The 21,142-nt window shown below is 41.7% G+C and overlaps 1 protein-coding gene across 1 annotated transcript in view; it reads left to right on the forward strand.

The window, feature by feature from the left end:
* The window catches only part of LOC126291641 (interferon regulatory factor 2-binding protein 2-B), a 74,136-nt gene extending 58,443 nt beyond the window's left edge, over nucleotides 1-15,693 (forward strand). Inside the window, exons 2-4 of the mRNA XM_049985212.1 lie at nucleotides 5,690-5,950; nucleotides 6,831-7,174; nucleotides 10,488-15,693. Of these exons, the coding sequence (XP_049841169.1) occupies nucleotides 5,690-5,950; nucleotides 6,831-7,174; nucleotides 10,488-10,607 (725 nt within the window). The 3' untranslated portion in view covers nucleotides 10,608-15,693. The remainder of the gene's footprint in view (nucleotides 1-5,689; nucleotides 5,951-6,830; nucleotides 7,175-10,487) is intronic.
* Nucleotides 15,694-21,142: the final 5,449 nt, after the last annotated feature.

Raw genomic sequence — 21,142 nt, forward strand, 5'->3', positions numbered from 1 at the left:
GGTCGTGTACCCCAGGCACTTGTTGATATTACTGCCAGATCAACCACCGAAATATGGTAACATATGGAATGAATACTGGTGTCGTCAGTAATGTCGCACTGATGCTCGTGCACTGTTTCGGGTGTTTCCATAGGGTCCAGATTTTTTTTTTTCCGTACACCAGTGGGCGTTCGCCCAATCGACGACGAGGCCACCTAGACGACACGAGAAACTCCACATTCAAGGGCTGTAGAAATGGCGGGACATTCCATTGTTAAGCTAACACCACGAGTTGTTGAATGTGATTCCGAGGTAAGCTGTATTTGAGGATGTAATCTGAGGACTTTGCCTCCTTGGCAGAAGACTGCCAAAGCTCTGCTGGCGTTGGCGGGGCATTACGCTACAACGCCTGCTGTCATTGAATCGCAGACTGTGGACTATGAACTGCTGTGTGGTGTTATTTTCTCTGTGAAACGTTAGATCCGCATGAGCTCTAAAGTATGTCATTCTGTGACACAGTGGCGTTCGAATGGTTAAGGGAGTGTTTATTATATGTGGAGAAAATTGCATAAGACTAGGGTGACAAATTGCTGTATTTTGTTTTGTCAGTAATGCGCTGTCGGGATTCGGAGCAGGCGCATCAAACTTGTTAGAAAAGTATATAGCTCGCCAAAACACACACCTGTGATAAGTTCGAATTCAGTAACAGTCGAGATGTCTTTTCGCAGGGTGTCATGTTTTTCCTGAACTGCAACACTTATCACTATTGTGCGCTACACTCCAGCACCAAAATAGGAAAATTTGTGAACCAGGCAGTGAACCCACGGAAAATGACAACCACTTTTCGCCTTGCCTGCGAAATAATCTGAATATTATTTCTACCACTTCCACTCGAATCTGACGTCTCCGCACGAAAAGACACATGATCGGCAAGAGTAGACGAACCGATGAACTGCCATCTGTAGATCTCTATTTGTGATCTAACTTCGCTCAGAAAGTTTGCTATTTGCTCGTAGGCTATTGTACGGAAGCGGGTCTGATGTGGGGGTGGGACGTGGTTCAGTTTTGTACTGATTTGTGATCTCCCTCATAATATAACTACTGTCACACTCACCTTCAGTGTGCCACAGGTGGCGAGAATTATACCGGAATACAGTGCAGGCGTATCTATTTGGCCCAAAAAAGTGTTTCACCTGTAAATAAAATTGACTAAGATGTATGTAAAACGTCGCTTCAGTTGCTGTTAAGAAATGTTTTAATTTCCATTATCGTCATGTTAGCAAGTTGATGTACCTAGGATAACACAGAGTGCATTGGTACACATGAAAATGTTCTCAGTAGCATGTTGTTGCATCCCAAGCCTAACGATACGAATACTAACATGTATTAACAACTATAACAGCACAGTACGAAACACGCCATGAAAAGCTTCCGGGTGTATACTCTACAGAATGATTCTGCATGTCCTTGCGGAGCAGCAGCGCGAGAGTATATTATCCACTCTAACATAAAAAAGGTTTGCAATCTCGGTTCCGAGAGTTCCAGAAACTGCGCAGAAAATTGGAATAGAGATCAACATAAACATCATTTCGGCCCATTTATTGCTCATGAGAACGACGCATTGCATGTTGTACCACCATACAGCGAGACCTTAAGAGGTAATGCTCCAGATTGCAGCACACATCGGTACCTATAATACACAGTAGCACGCCCGCTTGCATTGCTGCATACCTGTATTCGTCGTGGCATGTTGTCCACAAGTTCATCAAGACACACAGTTGGTGCAGATGGTTCCACTCCTCAGCGGCCTAGATTTCTCAGAGTGGTCGGCGGATCACGTCGCCCATAAACAGCCCTTTTCCATCTATCTCAGACATGGTGGTCAGCACTCTAGTCGAGCGAGGTCGTTATCCTGAAGGAAGTCATTCATAACGCGTGCACGATGGGGCGCGAATTGTATGCCTCGCCAATATGCTGCCGATATGGTTGCACTATCTGTCGGAGGATGGCATTCAAGCATCGTACAGCAATTACGGCGCCTTCCTCGACAACCAGCGGTGCACGTCGGCCCCACATAATGCCACCCGAAACTAGCAGGGAGCCTCCACCTTGCTGCACTCGCCGGACATAGTGTCTAAGGCGTTCAGCCTGACCGGGTTGCCTCCAACACGTCTCCGACGATTGTATGGTTGAAGGCATCTGCGACACTCATAGGTGAAGAGCGGTCCATTCGGAATGTTGTTGGGCCCATCTATACCGCGTTGCATGGTGCCGTGGTTGCAAAGATGGACCTCGCCATGGACGTCGGGAGTGAAGCTGCGCATCACGCAGACTATTGCGCACAGTTTGAGTCGCAACACGACGTCCTGTGGCTGCGTGAAAAGCATTATTCAATATGGTGGAGTTGGTGTGAGGGTTCCTCCGAGCAGCCATAATCCGTAGGTAGCGATTATCGACTGCAGTAGTAGCGCCCTTGGGCGTCCTGAGCGAGGCATGTTGTCGACAGTTCCTGTCTCTCTGTATCTCCTTCATGTCCGAAAAACATCGCGTTGGTTCACTCGTAGATACCAGGACACATCCCTTGTTGAGAGCCCTTCCTCGCACAAAGTAACAATCGCGATAGAAGTGCGGTATTGACCGTCTAGGCAAGGTTAAACTAGAGACAACAGGAGCCGTGTACCTCCTTCCCGGTGGAATGACTGGAACTGATCGGCCGTCGGACCCCCTCCGTCTAATGGCGCTGCTCATGCATGGTTGTTTACATCTGTGGGCGGGTTTAGTGACATTTCTGAACAGTCAAAGGGACTGTGTCTCTGATACAATATACTCAGGCAACGTCGATCTTCAGGAGTTCTGGGAACTGGGACGATGCAAACCTTTTTTGATGTGTGTATTTTCTGGTATGTGTGTACGGCTTGTGACGTCACCGCGGCACCTACACAGCAGCCCAGCGGTTGCGGTCGCTCAGTGCATCCGTTTTGCTACCGGACATGGTTCTAAATTCAAAGTATTGTATCATACCCGCTTTCCAGCAGAGATATCAATGTCATCTGTGCAAACGACCAGATTTGTTATTTGCATTAGCGGTTGGGTTGGTTGTTGTGTGCTTGGGGACGTCTTACGTATGCGAGGGGGAGACGGTGAACTGTGCCCTGTCAGATAAGACGAGCCTGCACGACGCGTTGCGCAAGAGCACGTAGGCGCGACGTGTCCGCGATAGCAGTCGGCAGCGGTGCTGGCCCAGCCGTATTATTAGCCCTCCACGACCTTGCCTGGGGTCACGGCTTGTGACGTCACCGTGGCCACCTGCACAGCATTCTAGCGGCCGGGAGCGCTCACGTACATCCGTTGTACTAACCGATACGTGTATGTAGTTCTAAATAATGCCCAACATTTAAGCTCGACCTCAGCTGAACCTAATTATTGACACATAAAAAGTGAAAGTTACTGAAATATGACAGAAGCCTCATTCATTTAACGCTTTCCTCCGGCAGTGCCTTCAACATTCAATACGTACCTTCTTTTTAAGCGGTTACGGAGGTAGAAATTGCACTTTAAATTAGCCAAGGCTTAAGAGTTAATCGAATCACATTACTAACTCTTCAGTAGCGGTATCTGTTACTTAAAATTAAATGTCGTTTTCAGAACCAGGGCGCCTACGGCGTGACTAAGCACATACGTTTGTTAGCGTAATATTGGTCGTGATCAGGGGTATAATATTAATTAGTGAAATGTTGTGTTAGTTCAGTATACAAAAATAAGAAGAAAAAAAGAGAATTGCATTGCCGTGTATGTTGGGAAGGTATCATATGTGCAGGCCTAGAGCGTGATAATACAGCAAACACCGTCCCCCAACCATATATATATATATATATATATATATATATATATATATATATATATATATATATATATAATAGAAAGAAACTTCCACATGGGAAAAATATATTAAAAACAAAGATTCCAAGACTTACCAAGCGGGAAAGCGCCGGCAGACAGGCACATGAACAAAACACACACACAGAATTGCTAGCTTTCGCAACCGATGGTTGCTTCTTCAGGAAGGAGAGGGAAAGACGAAAGGATGTGGGTTTTAAGGGAGAGGGTAAGGAGTCATTCCAATCCCGGGAGCGGAAAGACTTCCCTTAGGGGAAAAAAAGAACAGATGTGTACACACACACACACACACACACACACACACACACACACACACACACACACACACACACACACATATCCATCCGCACGTGTGTGTGTGTGTGTGTGTGTGTGTGTGTGTGTGTGTGTGTGTACACATCTGTTCTTTTTTTCCCCTAAGGGAAGTCTTTCCGCTCCCGGGATTGCAATGACTCCTTACCCTCTCCCTTAAAACCCACATCCTTTCGTCTTTCCCTCTCCTTCCTGAAGAAGCAACCATCGGTTGCGAAAGCTAGCAATTCTGTGTGTGTGTTTGTGTGTTTTGTTCATGTGCCTGTCTGCCGGCGCTTTCCCGCTTGGTAAGTCTTGGAATCTTTGTTTTTAATCGTCTGTAGCATAGCCTGTGGTCAGGGTTAGGTTCGAAGGTAAAAATTTGATTAGGATGGTAATCGTCGAAGTCAACAATGGCAATGTGAAGTTAATGGCAACAGATTCATCTGTATTGTAGCCTGTTGTGTAATTACAGTCTGTTTGATGCACTTGAAACAAAAACTATTAGGCATGTTCAAAAGGTTCTGTATTATGCAATGGACAAGTTTCGAACAAAAAAGCTATGTACGTAAAACACTGTGTGAGGGATGACTGTTGTGTTACTTGCACCAGTCAGTGGATCCATTTTAACATCCTGGGCATTGTGCACATAAGAAAACTGTTGATTAGTGCAGCTGAAGTGCCTAGTCTGGTGTCAAAAAGATAACTGTATTGAACTTCCCTCGTGGTGGCTGTGGGAAAAAGGGATGGGGGATTCAGAGAATACGCCAGAATTCTTCTTAGAGTACATCTGTAGCAGCTGTCAACCCCCTCATTCTTTAGACAGAATGTGTGGATTTTGTTTCAGCCTTTTTTACAAATCATTTCAGTACCTCTGTGGCTTTTCACATGATGCACTGTAACGGCTGATTAAATTTTCACTATTGTCCTTGGACATATTCACATTACTGGAATAAAATTAGTAATGTACAGTTAAATTGTTTGACATAGCTTTCATCATCATAGCATTCAGCTAGTTCACAAGAGGAGACAGATGAAGTTTGCATGCACCAATTGTGAAAACTGTTTCAGTAACAGACAGCTTTTATCTGTCTGTCTTTCTCTCTCTCTCTCTCTCTCTCTCTCTCTCTCTCTCTCTCTCTCTCTCTCTCTCTCTCACACACACACACACACACACACACACACACACACACTTTAAATTTAATAACATAATATAAAGTATATATAAGATTCTTGTGCCGTGCTGGAAGTAAACAAAATAGTTTGCAATCTTTCAGTTACTGCTGTAACCTGAAAATAGCAGAGAAATATCTGTACATATCTTGCTTCTGGCCAAAACCAAATGAACCTGTTGGAAGCGAATTGAGAGTGCTAAATTGTAAACCCTCAAACATTTAGTTTTTAGTTATTACTTTGGTATGATAAGACATTTTCAAACAATGTTTATGCCTTCAGCAGCTGTTTCCTCAGTGATTCATTTGTGACAGTGTTTTCTGACGAAGCAGTGTTTCTGCTGTTGCAGGATACCCAGGTGTGGCGATGAGCGTGAGTGCGGGTGGAGCGGGCTCTCCGCTGGGTCCGCGCACCAACACGCCTCCGGAGTCTGCGGCTGCCACAGCGGGCAGTGGCGCTGGAGCCGCCGCCCCTGGACAGTCCCCCATGGCTGCTCTCATGTCAGTGGCAGACAACTTGCCACCCGGATCTCCGCGCTCTGCAGGAGGCAGCCCTCCAGGCCCACCGCGCTCTGCTTCCAGGGGCTCCCAGCATTCTCCCAACTCCTCAGGTAAGTTGTCATTTCTTTCTTTGTAGCATATGTACAACCTGTACCACTGAGACAATGTCCTCATTTTTACTATTGAACTTCAGAGGGAATTGGTGGTAAAACCTTCAGAGTTGTTAGGCCGTGTCAAATATTCCTCTTGAAACTTCTTTGCTACCCGATGTCTTGATCCCTGTAGTTCCACTGGTATCCTTGTGTGGTAATACTTTCATTGATCGCAATTCTGAATACTGTGTTGCACTTCACTACGTTTTCGGTCAGCTGTGCTGCTTTTCATTATTTTTATATGGGTTTTTGTCCATATGTTAATAGTTATTCCAATGTAGTATCTTGCGGGTCTGTGTCACCAATCTGCCTACCACTCTGGCTACATTTATTACTCACCCTGGCAATAAAGTTATCCTGTTCCTATGCACACATTATTCTTACTGTCAGTCTTACCTCCACTGGTGGCACGTTACTTGCCTGTTAGATGCTCTGGCTGTTCTACGTTCAGCCTTGCGTCATAAACCACCAAGTTGCGACACTGTTTATACCTGAAGAGTAAACATCCGAGCTCTACGAGTGACTCGTTAGTTCTGTTGACTTTACAGTGTGACCACAACTGACTTGACACTCACATACATGAAAGTAAAGATCATAATCTAGTAGCATTGATAGGTCCAATCTGTGGGATATTGGAAACTTAATACATTTTTCCACAAGAGTCCAGTCACCGCTCCATCCCGTCTCACCCCTCTATAGCTTCGAGAAGGAAGATAAGTTCTCTCTCTCGTGTGCACGCATCGGGAGGTACAATAAAGATCGAGTTTTGGAAGTATGTAGCTGCCTTCAGCTAGTTTCAATTTTTCTTGTAAAATAGGCCCTTCAACTGATGTCTCAGGTTCCACGGGGAGTCGCCGTAGTTCTGGAAGCCGGACTGTGAGCTCGACCACAGTGACGACGTCCAGCGAAGCGGACGGTGCGGCTGCCGGCACGGGTAGTGGCGGAGCTGCTACCGGGCACGACGGAAATTCCACCACAGCCTCGGGACCCGGGCAGACGCCGGCGGGGACCGGCGGCAGTGCGGCGGGCACCGGCGGCAGCTCTGCCACCACACTGAAGTGTACGCTGTGTCAGGAGAGGCTGGAAGACACGCACTTCGTGCAGTGTCCTTCTGTTCCACAGCACAAGTTCTGTTTCCCGTGCAGCAGAGAGTCCATCAAGAGGCAAGGTGCAGGTGCTGAGGTAAGTGCTCGTTGCACAAGTACTTCCCAGCAATGCCCATTTACATGTACATGCAACAGCTTATTGCTTGTATTTATATGCCCAGACCTTTCTGTAGCTTGGCTTAAAATATTTAATATTATGACCCTTTAGGCTTGCCCAGTGGATGTGTTCAGTGTTTCTTGGGTCTGCTGCCGGGTCAAGTTTTGTAAATCCTTAACACTATTTCATCAAAGCAGCTCTTAGGCATTCTCGGGTGGTGACTGCCGGTTACTGCCAGTAAGTAACAACTCACTCTTGCTATCGAACCGGCAATATGCGGCAGCCACCACCTGATGGTGTCGGGCGGGTGCTTTGGTGAACTGTTGTGGGATTTAGAAAGTGAGATTTGTCAGCAGACCTAAGAGATGTGTATTGAATTGTTATTGTATGGCTTCAAAGACACTGACTTTCAATGAACGTGATAATTTTTTGCGTATTTCTGTTGAAAGTGCACTTAGTACTTGCAGTTCTGCAATTTCAAAAGTTTGTTTACTGCATACATATAATACTGCTGAAAACTTGCACAATATTACAAGTAAAATTTGATTTCATTTGTACTGAACACGATATCCCACAACCAACTGAAGCAGTAAAATTGACAAAATTCAGATGTCAGATATTTTTCTTTCAATGATGGTATATGGTTCTGCTGCCATGAAATGGGATCCACCCAATTTGCTATGCCACATGACGACAGTCTCTCAATATTTCAATCACAGCTTAACAGACAAGTGATATTTATCACATTAGAAAATTTTGGAAAGGGGTGTGAACATTCAGTTCATCAAACTGACTTTTTATGCCTCACTCTATTCTTTATTTCCCCTGTTATTTGTTGTACTTTTTTGTGATAAGAGTTAAGTCAGAGACTGATCAGTTATGTGGGAAACTTTTGACAAACCCTGTAAACAATGGGGCGACTGTAGTTTATGATTAGTTGTGGTTTTCCCCCCTACAGATAGCTAAGCCACAGCTCAGTCTGGCACACAGCCAGGTTTTGTTTTAGTTTCATGCTCATTGGCTTTGCCAAATCACAGCAAAACTGTTAATATGCGCACCAAAATGTTCTGTCACAGAGGCCATTAACATTATGCCACTAGATGAAGCTGACAACTACTATCAAATATTCAACTTGATCCCTTTCTTGTGCTGTTATTTTATCTCGGATATGTAACAACTGGAGAAGCCACATTGACTGTCTCAGTAAACACTTCATTAAAATTAAAGGAAGGAGACTTGTTAGGATTATGTTTGTAACGACATACGGCTCTGTTCTTGATTGTTAAATAAACATTGTCGTTAATAAAGACAACCGCTCATCTTGTAAAGGAAGGTATAGCAGCTATGTGAAGTAACCATTTTTTACCGTCTTCTTTCTGTGTCCGTCTACAACTCTGAGCTACCTGTATTTGTTGAAAATTTCTACCTGTATTTGTTGAAAATTTTGTAATTTGTCAGTGCTCATTGCTTGTAGACTTCTGAGGTGACAAAATGTATTTTACTGACACTTAAAAAAAAAAAAAAAAAAAAAAAACAAAAAAAAAAAAAAAAAAAAAAAAAAAAACATAATACTCACTCTCGTGGCAGGTTTTCTTTTAAATTAAGTGTAGTCAGCAGAGAATGTTTTGTTGAAAAATCAAAATTGCCTTCACACAACAGAACAAACCATGAAAGAAGAAACAACCATAACTTCAATATTAATGATGTAAATAAAATAGAAAGAAACTTCCACATGGGAAAAAATATGTTAAAAACAAAGAATCCAAGACTTACCAAGCGGGAAAGCGCCGGTAGACAGGCACAATAAAATACGCACAAACACACACACAAAATTATGTGCTTTCGCAACCGGTGGTTGCTTTGTCAGGAAAGAGGGAAGAAAGATGAAAGGATGTGGGTTTTAAGGCAGAGGGTAAGGAGTCATTCCAATCCCGGGAGCGGAAAGACTTACCTTAGGGGGAAAAAAGGATAGGTATATACTCGCGCGCGCGCCCACACACACACACACACACACACACACACACACACACACACACACACACACATCCATCCATACGCCCAAACCACCTTCCCTACCCTCTGGCTCCTACCCTTGTAACCGCCCCCGGTGTAAAACCTGTCCTATGCACCCTCCCACAACCACCTACTCCAGTCCTGTAACCCGGAAGGTGTACACAATCAAAGACAGAGCCACGTGTGAAAGCACCCACGTGATTTACCAACTGACCTGCCTACACTGTGACGCTTTCTATGTGGGAATGACCAGCAACAAACTGTCCATTCTCATGAATGGACACAGGCAGACAGTGTTTGTTGGTAATGAGGATCACTCTGTGGCTAAACATGCCTTGGTGCACAACCAGCACATCTTGGCACAGTGATAGACCGTCCGGGTTATCTGGATACGTCCCACCAACACCAACCTATCCGAATTCCAGAGATGGGAACTTGCCCTTCAATATATCCTCTCTTCTCATTATCCACCAGACCTCAATCTCCGCTAATTTCAAGTTGCTGCCACTCATACCTCACCTGTCATTCAACATCATCTTTGCCTCTGCACTTCCGCCTCGACTGACATCTCTGCCCAAACTCTTTGCCTTTAAATATGTCTGCTTGTGTCTGTATATGTATGTGTGTGTGTGTGTGTGTGTGTGTGTGTGTGTGTGTGTGTGGGCCCGCGCAAGTATATACCTATCCTTTTTTCCCCCTAAGGTAAGTCTTTCCGCTCACGGGATTGGAATGACTCCTTAGCCTCTCCCTTATAACCCACATCCTTTCATCTTTCCTTTTCCTTCCCTCTTTCCTGACGAAGCAACTGCCGGTTGCGAAAGCTCTTAATTTTGTGTGTGTGTTTGTGTGTATTTTATTGTTTCTGTCTACCGGAGCTTTCCCGCTTGGTAAGTCTTGGATTATTTGTTTTTAATATAATTTCAATATTAGTAATGTATAACTTTTTGGCCAGTGAAAATTGTTTGTGGTGCTCAGCCCTGTATGTATGTATGTGTATATGTATTCCTTCTCTGTGCAAGAATGAAATTTGGGCTATGAAAAGTGACTGTCACTCGTCCATCTGTGCTGTGCACCCTTCCTCACACACTTGCTTGGGTGCACTATAAAACAATTAGCTGCCCATTATAACAACTTTTTCATACTTGTAACAACATGCGTTACATACTGGTACATGTGAATAAAATATGGTGATATATCCATAACGGATATCAGTTGATGCATCACATGTCCGAATGGAAAGACCTCTTAAAATTCACTTACTTGGCATATGTGTTCACAGGTATACTGCCCGAGTGGTGAAAAGTGCCCACTGGCTAACTCCAATGTGCCGTGGGCATTCATGCAAGGAGAGATTGCTACAATCCTGGGCGAGGAGTTCAAAACGAAGAAGGAGACCTAGGGGTACGTCCAGATGCAGAGGGTCAGAACGAGTCGTCGCTAGTCGTTAGCCTCGGCAGGGGCACGAAGGGGGGGCGGCAGCGCCTGTGCCTGCGGAGAACACCCCCGCTGCCGTCTTACTGCGGCTGGCCAGAAGGGGCCTGAGGAGAGCCCTCCCTTGTCTTTTTGGTCTAACACTGCGGCCCCCCTTCCCTGAGAGAGTGGAGGGGGTACACCTCTATTGTTTGTCTGGTCACTGGAGAAATAATGGGCTGTCACAGAATGGCAGTGTATCATACTTAACCCCGAAGCTGAGACCTTTTCTAAAAGCAACAAACAAGTAAATCTGCTGATGGAAACAATGTTGGTGATATATTCTCTGAGACCGTTTGTCAAACTGTCTTGCCATTTAGCTGTTCTCAGTGACCATTTTGTGTATATAGAATAACCTTCCACGGTGCGGAAGGGTGTATTTGGAGTCTTCTTGGGAAGGTATTAAGAATTTTCCTGAAATTGTACTGCTGTTCAGTTTTGATAGCAGTTTTTGATTTAATTTGCACGGTGAGAATTACGTCCTCTGAGACTTTTGTCAGAATTGTTTTTAGTCGGACTGACTGTATTAGCAGCGCTTGTATCTAGTAGGGACAACAAACAAATATTATGTATATAGTATAAAAATCAGTCATAAATAAACATATTAATATTCATAATAATAAGAATAACAACTCATACCTTTTTCTGAATGTAAATACGCAGTTTACAGTGCTTTGTGTATTACACATTACACTTATGTGATGCATTTATGCAAGAGACATGCCACGGATTCACTACTCGTGGAGTACCAGGTAGAGGGGACTGTTTTACCCCTCACAGAATCTGTTCCACTTTTATTGATCTTTATATCGAGCTGCGTAATTGCGCTAGCCGCATTACGGAGTTTTTCTGTGCACAAAAGTACACATCATGGGGAGTCGTTACAGTGTATATAAATATATCATTTATTGTAAATAAATGAACTGTACATAGTATATATTAATTTCCCTTTATATAGTGTTGCATTGAACTGTTGTAGACTTTTTTAAAATTAAGGCTAACTTGTAGATCTTACACAGTTAAATTTTAACTGTAACATTTCATGAAAAGGGACTGGAAAGTTTGTTTTTTCCCGAAATGATTCCTAGGTACAAACAGTGATAAACTCTTTTTGACTCTTAGTTTTTAGCACTAAGCTACTTACTAAGTTTAGGAGTGATTTTTTAACTTGTTTACAAATTAGGTGTGTATTCATCTTTTTGTATACAAACTAATATGTGCTGGACAAATGTATTAGTTCAGCTACTCTTTTGGATTTGAAGGACTGAAATAAAGAGTGAAAGTGTTCAAAACAGGGTTGCACAATATTTTTGTGGTTTTTTTTGTGTGTGGATGTTGTAGCATTTGAGAGTAATTTTGTTGAATTGACTGTGGTTGAATGCATGTGTGTCAAGCCTTGTTTAATGTCTGATCTTTGTGAAGTCTCAGCTACATACCTTGTTTTACTTTTGTCGATTGTGTATCATATGTGGATTGTGATGTGCTGTTGATGTTCTTTTGACATGTGAGGCTGCCCATTTCAAATGATTTTTTATATTATGTTATGTCTCCATTTATGGCTTCAGTACTCTTGTCTCTTCACCGCTTGTAGGCCTGTTATTGTGATGATCATGTTACCTATAGAATCAGAATAACTTTACTGCTGTTAATAAAAGAATGTTCTAAAATATTTACGTATAGGAAAGGATGGCAATTTTATGCAGTTCTGATAATGGCTGCAGATAATTAATTTTATAGATGAGTTTTCAAATGCTTTTAAAATTGTCTTCAGTGATGTATGTGTATGAATGGATAAGAAACTCCTGTTTTCTGTTGTTACTAATATGTGCTGCACATTTTATGTGGAGAGGTTCGGTTTTTTACATAATACATATTATCACGTTATTTTGTTTTGTATAACCTTTTCACAATAAAAAATAGTCATTGCCAGACTGTACAGTGAAGTACTGTAGACTAAAAGTAATTATCACATGCAAAACGTAGGTATCTTTCACACCAGACTTAAATAGCCAGTGTACATCAATATGTTTCAAATGTTGAAATAAAGAGATTAGTTGTTTGAGGCAATTCCACAATCTTTGGTTGGTCAAATGAGCTAGTTGATGAAGGGAATAGATCCAGAGGTTATCTCGAGTTCTACAGCTGTGTAAGCCCAATATTCTCTTTCTTTGCTGCAGTACAGTGGACCAGAAGCATCAGAAAATGAGTCTGGCAGCTTAATAACGTTTTTTGCTGTTTGATCGCAGGCAGTCACTGGCTGCTTATATGATAAGTTTTCTCACAATATGGTAGACCATTGCTGCCACATTATAAGGAATATTTTGCTTTTTTTCTGCAGCAATGATTTTTTGTTTTGTTTTTAACTTCCTGTAGCTTTTGCAGTCATCAGCCACACTTTATTGTGTAGTAGATAACCTTCTTACCCTAGTCAATGCCTGGACTGCAATGTCCTATAAAGGAACTCCAAAACTCGCTGGTGTGTTTTAACAATTAATCAGAATTTGATTAAAACCCTTGTGTAGTAAGACAAATTTTACTAGCAAAACTTAGTACTAATAGTGTCTCTAATGAAAGGTAGTTTTGCAGCAAAACTATCTCTATTGTATAACAAGTAACTTTGTAAAAAGGTAAAGTTTTTTTTGGTCAGTGATAGCTCAGATGGACTATTTTTAATTATAATTGTTACTGAAATGATGAATTAACTTAGATGTTCCTTTTGCCTTGTACAAATAAATATGTTTGCTGTAATACAGCTTGAGTTGAAGTATATAAATGGTGTGATAAATATGACTTCTAGCTTCTAAACCATAGCCATCTAATTCACTAACAGCTTGTGAAGAACAAAAACAAACACACACACACACACACACACACACACACACACACACAATTTATCCTTTCATTCGCTACTTTGGAAACTTGTGGTAATCACACATTGTTACGCTGGGTCAATCGGCCTCCATAGCTGAGCAGTTTGGTTGGGTCATTCTTCTATGCAGAGGGCCTGGGTTCAGTTTCTAGTTCTGACAGGGATGGTTTTGCAGGATGGGAGAACTGGAATGAGAGCACTCAGCCATGTGAAGCCAGCTGAGGTGCCGTTTGATAGAAAAGTAGTGGCTCAGGATGTTGACAATGGTGAGGAGAGTGGTGTGCTTACCATAGGGCCCTCCATACTGCATTTAAATGATGTCACAGCCAGAGGATGACATGTCAGCCTGTTCATGTGGCGGAATCTTCAGGGCCTGTAGTTCTTTTTTGGTCTGGGTTGGCAATTCCATTTTTCTGCACGCAATGTCGATGTGTTTGAAATCAAGACAGCAATAACCATCTTTTGTGGGTTTTGAAAAATGGTAGTGAAAAATGTGATTTGGCTCTGGCAGACTTGTGCGAACTACACCTTCTAAAAGATCACACACACACACACACACACACACACACACACACACACACACACACACACACATTCAGTAGCAGTAGAGGATTAACTTTAGGAATATATTCTGCTGCATGAATTTTGGAACCAATTAGAGACAGCGCTCACAGTTCTATTCATTCTGTGGACAGTGACCATTGCAAGCAGTAAATGATTTAGTAATCCTTCCATCACTATAATGGTGCACACTACAATTGACTTACACAATGACTGAAGTCCAAGAAATTGTTTCAGCGCTGTGAAATGATGTTTTTACAGTATGTGCAGCATAAATTGCTACGTATAATTTATAATTCTAAATTTATTTCTGAACTGGGTTAGGAATCTGTGTGAGAGCACTGTACTCTACTTCAAATGACCTAGAAGCTATTTAGCAGAAGGAGACAGTGGAAGGAGAAGTGATTTGCATTGAAACCTTAACTCATCATCAGGAGACTAACTTGGAAATTGATTGTGCCAAATTGCAGGAGAGAGTAAGACACTAGTGTGTAGTCACAGCATGGCATATTACTGTCCTGAAATTGAAAAAAAGACCATGAACTACTGTTCAGGTGGCGGTGTTTTGCAGCACTTTCCTAAAAAGAAAAAAAATTATGAAAGAAGTGTAATCTAAAGAAATTGTGGTACCCACCTTCCTTCGTAACTTTTTACTGTATGCCCTTTGCTACAAAATACACTCCGGTGTTCAATTTTGATCCTACACATCCAGTTCCTTTTGCTGCCCTGTGCCTTTGGGCTTAGTGGCATTCAAGATCATGAAACCCCTCATTTTTGCTTGCAGGTACTAAGTTTCCTTTCTACTCGGATATCCTATTACATTAGCCACTTCTGTGCCAGGATGGCATTGGAATAGCTCCTCCCCTCCCCAATTTCACGAAAGTGTGACACTGAAGTGAAGCTCATATGTCCTGAGCTTATTAGATTGTGCTGAAGAGTGGTTGAAATGTGCACGCAGTGGAAGTACAGTTATTACTTCCATGCCAGAAACTCATTTTCTGATACCAGTAGCATAGATGGCAGGCAGAATTGTTGCAGGTGGTCAGTTGGGGCATTGCTTGCTGTACTGCTTCTCTGGAACCTGTGTATCACATCTACTTTGTCTTTAGTTATTAAAGTTCTGCTGGCCATACTGCATAGTAAAAAAAGTACTGAACACAGTAGCTGAGGTTTCCTGGTGGGGCACTGGTAGTGTTACTTATTTGAAAGCAAATGAGATTCTCTAAGGTTTGAAGATACAAGTTATTTGTAGGCCAGTTTCATAAGAGTAGGCTATGTACATAAGATTCATTGTCATATGTGGTAGACTCAGCTGTGATGAACCTGAAACACCATTTGAGAGACAGGATCTGCAAGCCTGTTTCTCGGTCTGAATGTGCTGATTTTTATCTTAGACAATCTGTTTGCTTTAGAAGGCTGCATTAGGGAATAATGTCTAAAATGTAATATTAGTACAGTACTGTAGAGAAGTTGTGTACACGTGAAGCCTGTGTTTATTGTTTTTTGATGCTTGTAACCATACTTGACATGCTGCAGAAGAAATTATATGCTCATGAAATAAAATATTTTTTGGTGTTTACAATAATGATTTGCATTATTTGTGTTTCCTCACCCTTTATGAGAAACTTTACTCTGGTGTGTGCTAATCTCGAAGCTATTTTACTTCTGGATTAATCGACAAAGAAAGATGGCAATAAAAAATCTTGTAGGCTAAAGTCGCCAACTGCTGTGAGGCTCAATTTATTTTCCCCTTGTATATAAATGACCACCCTTCCTTTATTCCTACTGTACCTTTGTGTGAGTGTGTGTGGGTGTTGGGGGGGGGGGGGTGTTACAATGTGAATATTTCCCAGAAAATATTTTTGTGTGCCATTGTATTGTTTGGTCATCTTAACTGCTAAGTGCTGTTGCGGTTCTATTAATACAGAGCTTATTTCCATGTGGACAATGTTCGTAATTGTTTTCCTTTTGTCTTTTTATTAAAGGTTTGCTACAGGTGAAAGTTGGCCTGCACTAATTTGAGTACATTAGTAAAAAGCACTGATATCAGTCTTTCAGTGCTAATTCATTAGTATATGTATTGAACTCACTGTTATAGAACTTCAGTATACATGAAACTGTGCAGTATTCTAATATCCATGCAGACAAGAATTGAATAGCAAAGACAACCAGATTGTTAGCTATGGCAGAGGTTTTCCTCGGCTTTGATAACAGATTCTAGTGTGTTGAGAGTTGAACAATTCATTATACACCGAAGCTTTATAATATGCAATGTTATTTTAAAGTAGACTTGAGATTGCTGTTTTTGAAGCTGTTTTGCAACTTTTATTACTCTGTTTAAGAATTCTGTGGCTTACAAATTACAGGTACCATTATAACTTTGTATGATGATTTCTCTTTGCTACAAATTGTTGGCTTTAAGCTATTATTATTTTTTTAAACTGATACACAGATGTTATTTTTATGGTGGTAAACTGGATTTGTTTGGTCGTGCTGATTATTTTGGAGGTGTGCTGACCCGTACACACTTTCTTTTTCCTTAGCTTTTCCTGTAACCACATGGGGTTGGCACGTTATTTTTTTGGGTTTAGTAATGGTAGAGCTTTCACCAGCTCATTCTCATCCTCAGGACAGAATTTGTTTATACCGTGTGCGTGCATCTGGTGTTATCCTGTGTAAAAATGTTTGAAATTTTTCTAAATGTTTTTGAATCATGTAAACGAGGTGGGACAGGTGTACCGGGTCAGTATTCTTCTAGTTACATGCTATTCTTCTAGTTACACCTAAAAAGCACATTCAGGCTGGTTGGCACAGCAGGCCCCATTCTTAACCCAACAAATGGATACCATACATGAAGCGTGCAGCAGTGTGTTTCTGTGGTGGTCTGGCCAGTACTTGCTTTGGGGTGTGAAAGGTCAGCACCACTGGTAGATGAAACACCAACAACAAAATGGTGTGAAAAGTGTTTGTGTTCACTTGTCTTCACATCTGATATGTCTCGTCTTTTGCTTTCCGGGTACAGGAAACCTGTGGTTGATTCACATCGTTTACGAATATTATCACTCTTTCCTGCCTAATAAAGGAACTAATAGTTTGTCACCTTGTAATTTTACTTGAAGGACATATGTCACACACAATATTTATTTTGTTTTGGCTGTGAGCAGAACAATTATTATACCTCTGAAGCACTTTGAACAAATGTTATAAGACATTGAACTGTTTACACTATTTTGAGGTTAGGAAGTGTGGCTTACATTGAAACAGTTTCATCTTATATTTATCCGTATGTTGAGTGTAATTAACAGTATATGAGCAGTCAAGTATTTTAAAACGCATCACCCAAAACTGTATTTTAAGGAATGAGTCTCACATACACAGTTTAGTATTATTTCCAGTAATATGAAACTGACCTATAATTGTGGAAACTAAAATGAATCTATTTCCAAATTTCACTGTGATCCATAAACAGCTCTCTTTAAATTGTGCTGCTTGATGTTGTGGATCAATAGTGTATAATTTAAGATAAAATTGTTTTGTGATTGAAGGTAGAGTTCATCCATTCTTGTTTGCACTTTTGATTTTTCAGTGACAGAATCAGTTATATTAAATTTGCTAAATCGTGTAAATGATTTGTTAACTTGACATGTTATCGCAATAAAAGGAAAGAGAAGAAAGACTGTGTTACAAATCACACAAACTTATGAACATGGTAGTTTGTTTAACAATACGAATTAGTATAAATTGCTACTCACCACGTGGAGGAAGTGTTAAACAGAAGACGGGCCCATTTAAAAGTAGATATTAAACAGTTTTTCTAACTATTGAGCAGAGTCATTGGTCACACACAGCAACTCTTGCCATAACTAGACCACAGCACCTGGAAATGATAGTGGCCCCGTGTGTGTGTGTGTGTGTGTGTGTGTGTGTGTGTGTTTCTTCACTTGAAATGAAACATCCAACAGGTAACCATGCCTGTCTGCTGTTCAATAGCACCTCTATTAGTAATTTATCTTGAACTGTGTTGTTACTGTATCTCATATTTTCGAGCATCTCATTTTGCACGGGGATGTATCTCTTGGTTTAGTGAATTTTGATGATGTGCTTTCTTCAAAATTTGCGTATAATTTGAGTTTTATTTGTCAGCAGCTTTAAGCAAGAAATGTACAACACGACATGAATGATAATCATGTACAGCTTTTGTTGTGTGTCAATCAAATGGAAAGGAGGCTCCACATGAAGTAGATGGTTGTGTTAAGAGACGGGAAAAAGAAAATTGTTCTGTGAAGGAAAAAAAAAGAGAGATAGTGTATTGTGGTGAATAAGGTTACAAAGACAATAACAACACTCGACATATTTCTTAAGATTATATAGGCTTTGTGAACTTTTACTATCTTGAAAAATGTCATAAGAGGTAAAAGGGAAGCAAGTATGTTAATATTTTGTGCCAAGGTGATGTAAATGTGTTAAAGTGGTAACAATGAAAAACTCATAATTTTTATACAGGGATGGTGGGATGTAGTTATCACACAATTGCAATTGTTGGCAAGTTAGTACTGTATCAGTGTGGCAAGAACATTGCTTCTGTTGATTAATTAATATCGGTGGAGATGTCGTTGGAACAGGCATTGAGACAAAGTGAACAAGGCAAATTGGTGTTGGATAGCGCCTACACCCAGTTATTTGAAGAAAACAAAAAATTATATGGATTTACAGCAGAGTTGTGTGTTTTGAATCTATATCCAATGAAATGTGGAATTATTTAGTTGGCACAGTGATTGGCTTCTTATGCTGACAACCCAAATCTGAAGGACTGTGGTTAAATAGGCTGCTATAATTGTCATTCCTCAGAATTATTGGAGAAGAGCAATGGCTTCATTTTCAATGTTCATAATTAAGATTGTCGGTGGGTCTGTTGAAGGACGTCTACATTGATCAACCAGAACATTATGATTTACAGAATAGCCGGTACGTCCACTGTTGGCAGGGATAACAGTGGCGACACATTGAGGCGTGGACGTAACGAGGCCTCGGAGGTCACTGGAGGGAGCTGCCGCCACTTCTGCACACGTCACCTAATTCCAGGGGGTGATAGCTTTGACACAACATTCATGTGTGTTTGATCAGGTTCAGATCTGGCGAGTTGGAATTTGCCACTGGAGTCCTCGAGCCACTCTATCACACTCCTGGCTTTGTGGCATGGTGCATTATCTTGTTGAAAAATACCACTGCCATGTGGAAACAGGGTCCTTGTGAAGTGGTGCACATGGTCTAAACCAGTGTACGATACTCCTTGGCCATCACGGTGCCTCGAAGAAGCTCCACTGGACCCACGGATGCCCACGCGAATGTTACCCAGAGCATAATGGAGTCACCGACAGCTTGTCTCCGTCGTGCAGTACAGATGTCAAGGAGTTATTCCCCTGGAAAATGACGGATTCATGCCCTCCCATCAGCATGATGGAGGAGGTATTGGGATTCACCAAACCATCCAATGCTTTGCCACAGCACTAGTGTCCAGTGCCCTCATTCCGGTCACGGTTACCGATGTTGTGTTAACATCGACACAGGCACGGATCAGTGGCTGCAGAGGCCCATCGTTAGGAGTGTTCGGTGCACTGTGCATTCTCACATGCTTGTACTCTGCCCAGCATTAAAATGACGTTAGTTTAGCCACAGTTCACTGCCTGTCCTGTTTTACCAGTCTGCCTAGCCTGTGTGTGACATCTGACATCGGTAATGAGGGGCAGTTGCCCAATCTCAAAACATCTGGATGTGATCACACTCACCACAGCACTCCTTTAACACTCAACAAGTCATGCAGTTTCCGAAATGCTCGTGCCTTGTTTCCAGGTGACCACAATCTGCCCTCGGTCCAACTCAGATAGAGCGAGTACCTTCCCCATTCTGCTTATGGACAGCACACTCACTGATACTACATGCACCGTGCGTGTGTCTTGACTGGCAGTCATTCCTCACCAGGTGACGCTGCTATCGTGTGGACAGGCTTATGTCGATAGTAGGTCGGTGGTCATAATGTTCTGGCTGAGCATTGTATAACAGTATCTAATATTAATGTTCTAACTGTAAATGTAATTAGAAGAAGCAGTGTTATAAATAACTATTGGAGTTAAATGGTTGTAAGCATATAGTCTGCACTTAGAAACTTATAGTTTTCTTGATAAAATGCAAACCAACCATCTTAGCCATGTTTTAAATTTATTATTGGGCTAGCAAGGAGGAACAAAGGTTGCAGAACTTCACAATAAATATAGTAACAGAAAAGTAAACTTTGCTGAGGATCTGATTTCTGAGATGGGTCTACTTTACTTCCTACATGACTTACAATCATTCTTTGTGTCTTGACAATATTCTTGAAGATGGGGTAATACTGCTATAAAATCCTGTCTTCATGGACATCAATATATAAGTCATACGTGTGCTAGTGCATATCTGCTAGTGCAGTCGGGCTATTCATCGTAAATGTTCCTCATTGAAATATATGATTAAGCTGTAGACAGACATGTTAAAACAAGATTTGGAACTAGTAGTTGAAATACCAGACAGTGTCCTGCAAAAAATAGCACAAAAACACAGTTTCATTATGCCAGCACTGTAGCTTCAGGGCTATTGAAGCCCCAAAAATCAGTCCGCAGCATGTGGTCTAGTGGCTAATATTGCTGCCTCTGTATCACAGGTTCCCAGGTTCGATCTGCAGCCGGGTCAGGGATTTTCTCTGCCTGGGGACTGGGTGTTTGTGTTGTCCTCATCATCATTTGGGAAGAACTGAGAGTGCAAATGGAAAGATTTGGAATTTGTATGGGGACTGATCACCACACTGTTGAGCGCCCACGAACCAACCTCATCGTGACCACCACCAACATCACCAAAGACCAGTAGATAACTAATTAATCAGGTGTGTGACCAGCTGTTTCACAGACAGTGCAGTGTGTCAGAAATGTCGCTTTGAATCTGTAAGGAGGATTACAGTCCTAAATGGAAGTACTTTCAATTATGGATAATGGAAACTAAAGTCT

This window comes from Schistocerca gregaria, chromosome 9 (genome assembly GCF_023897955.1).
Source record: "Schistocerca gregaria isolate iqSchGreg1 chromosome 9, iqSchGreg1.2, whole genome shotgun sequence".
Classification (NCBI taxonomy): domain Eukaryota; kingdom Metazoa; phylum Arthropoda; class Insecta; order Orthoptera; family Acrididae; genus Schistocerca; species Schistocerca gregaria.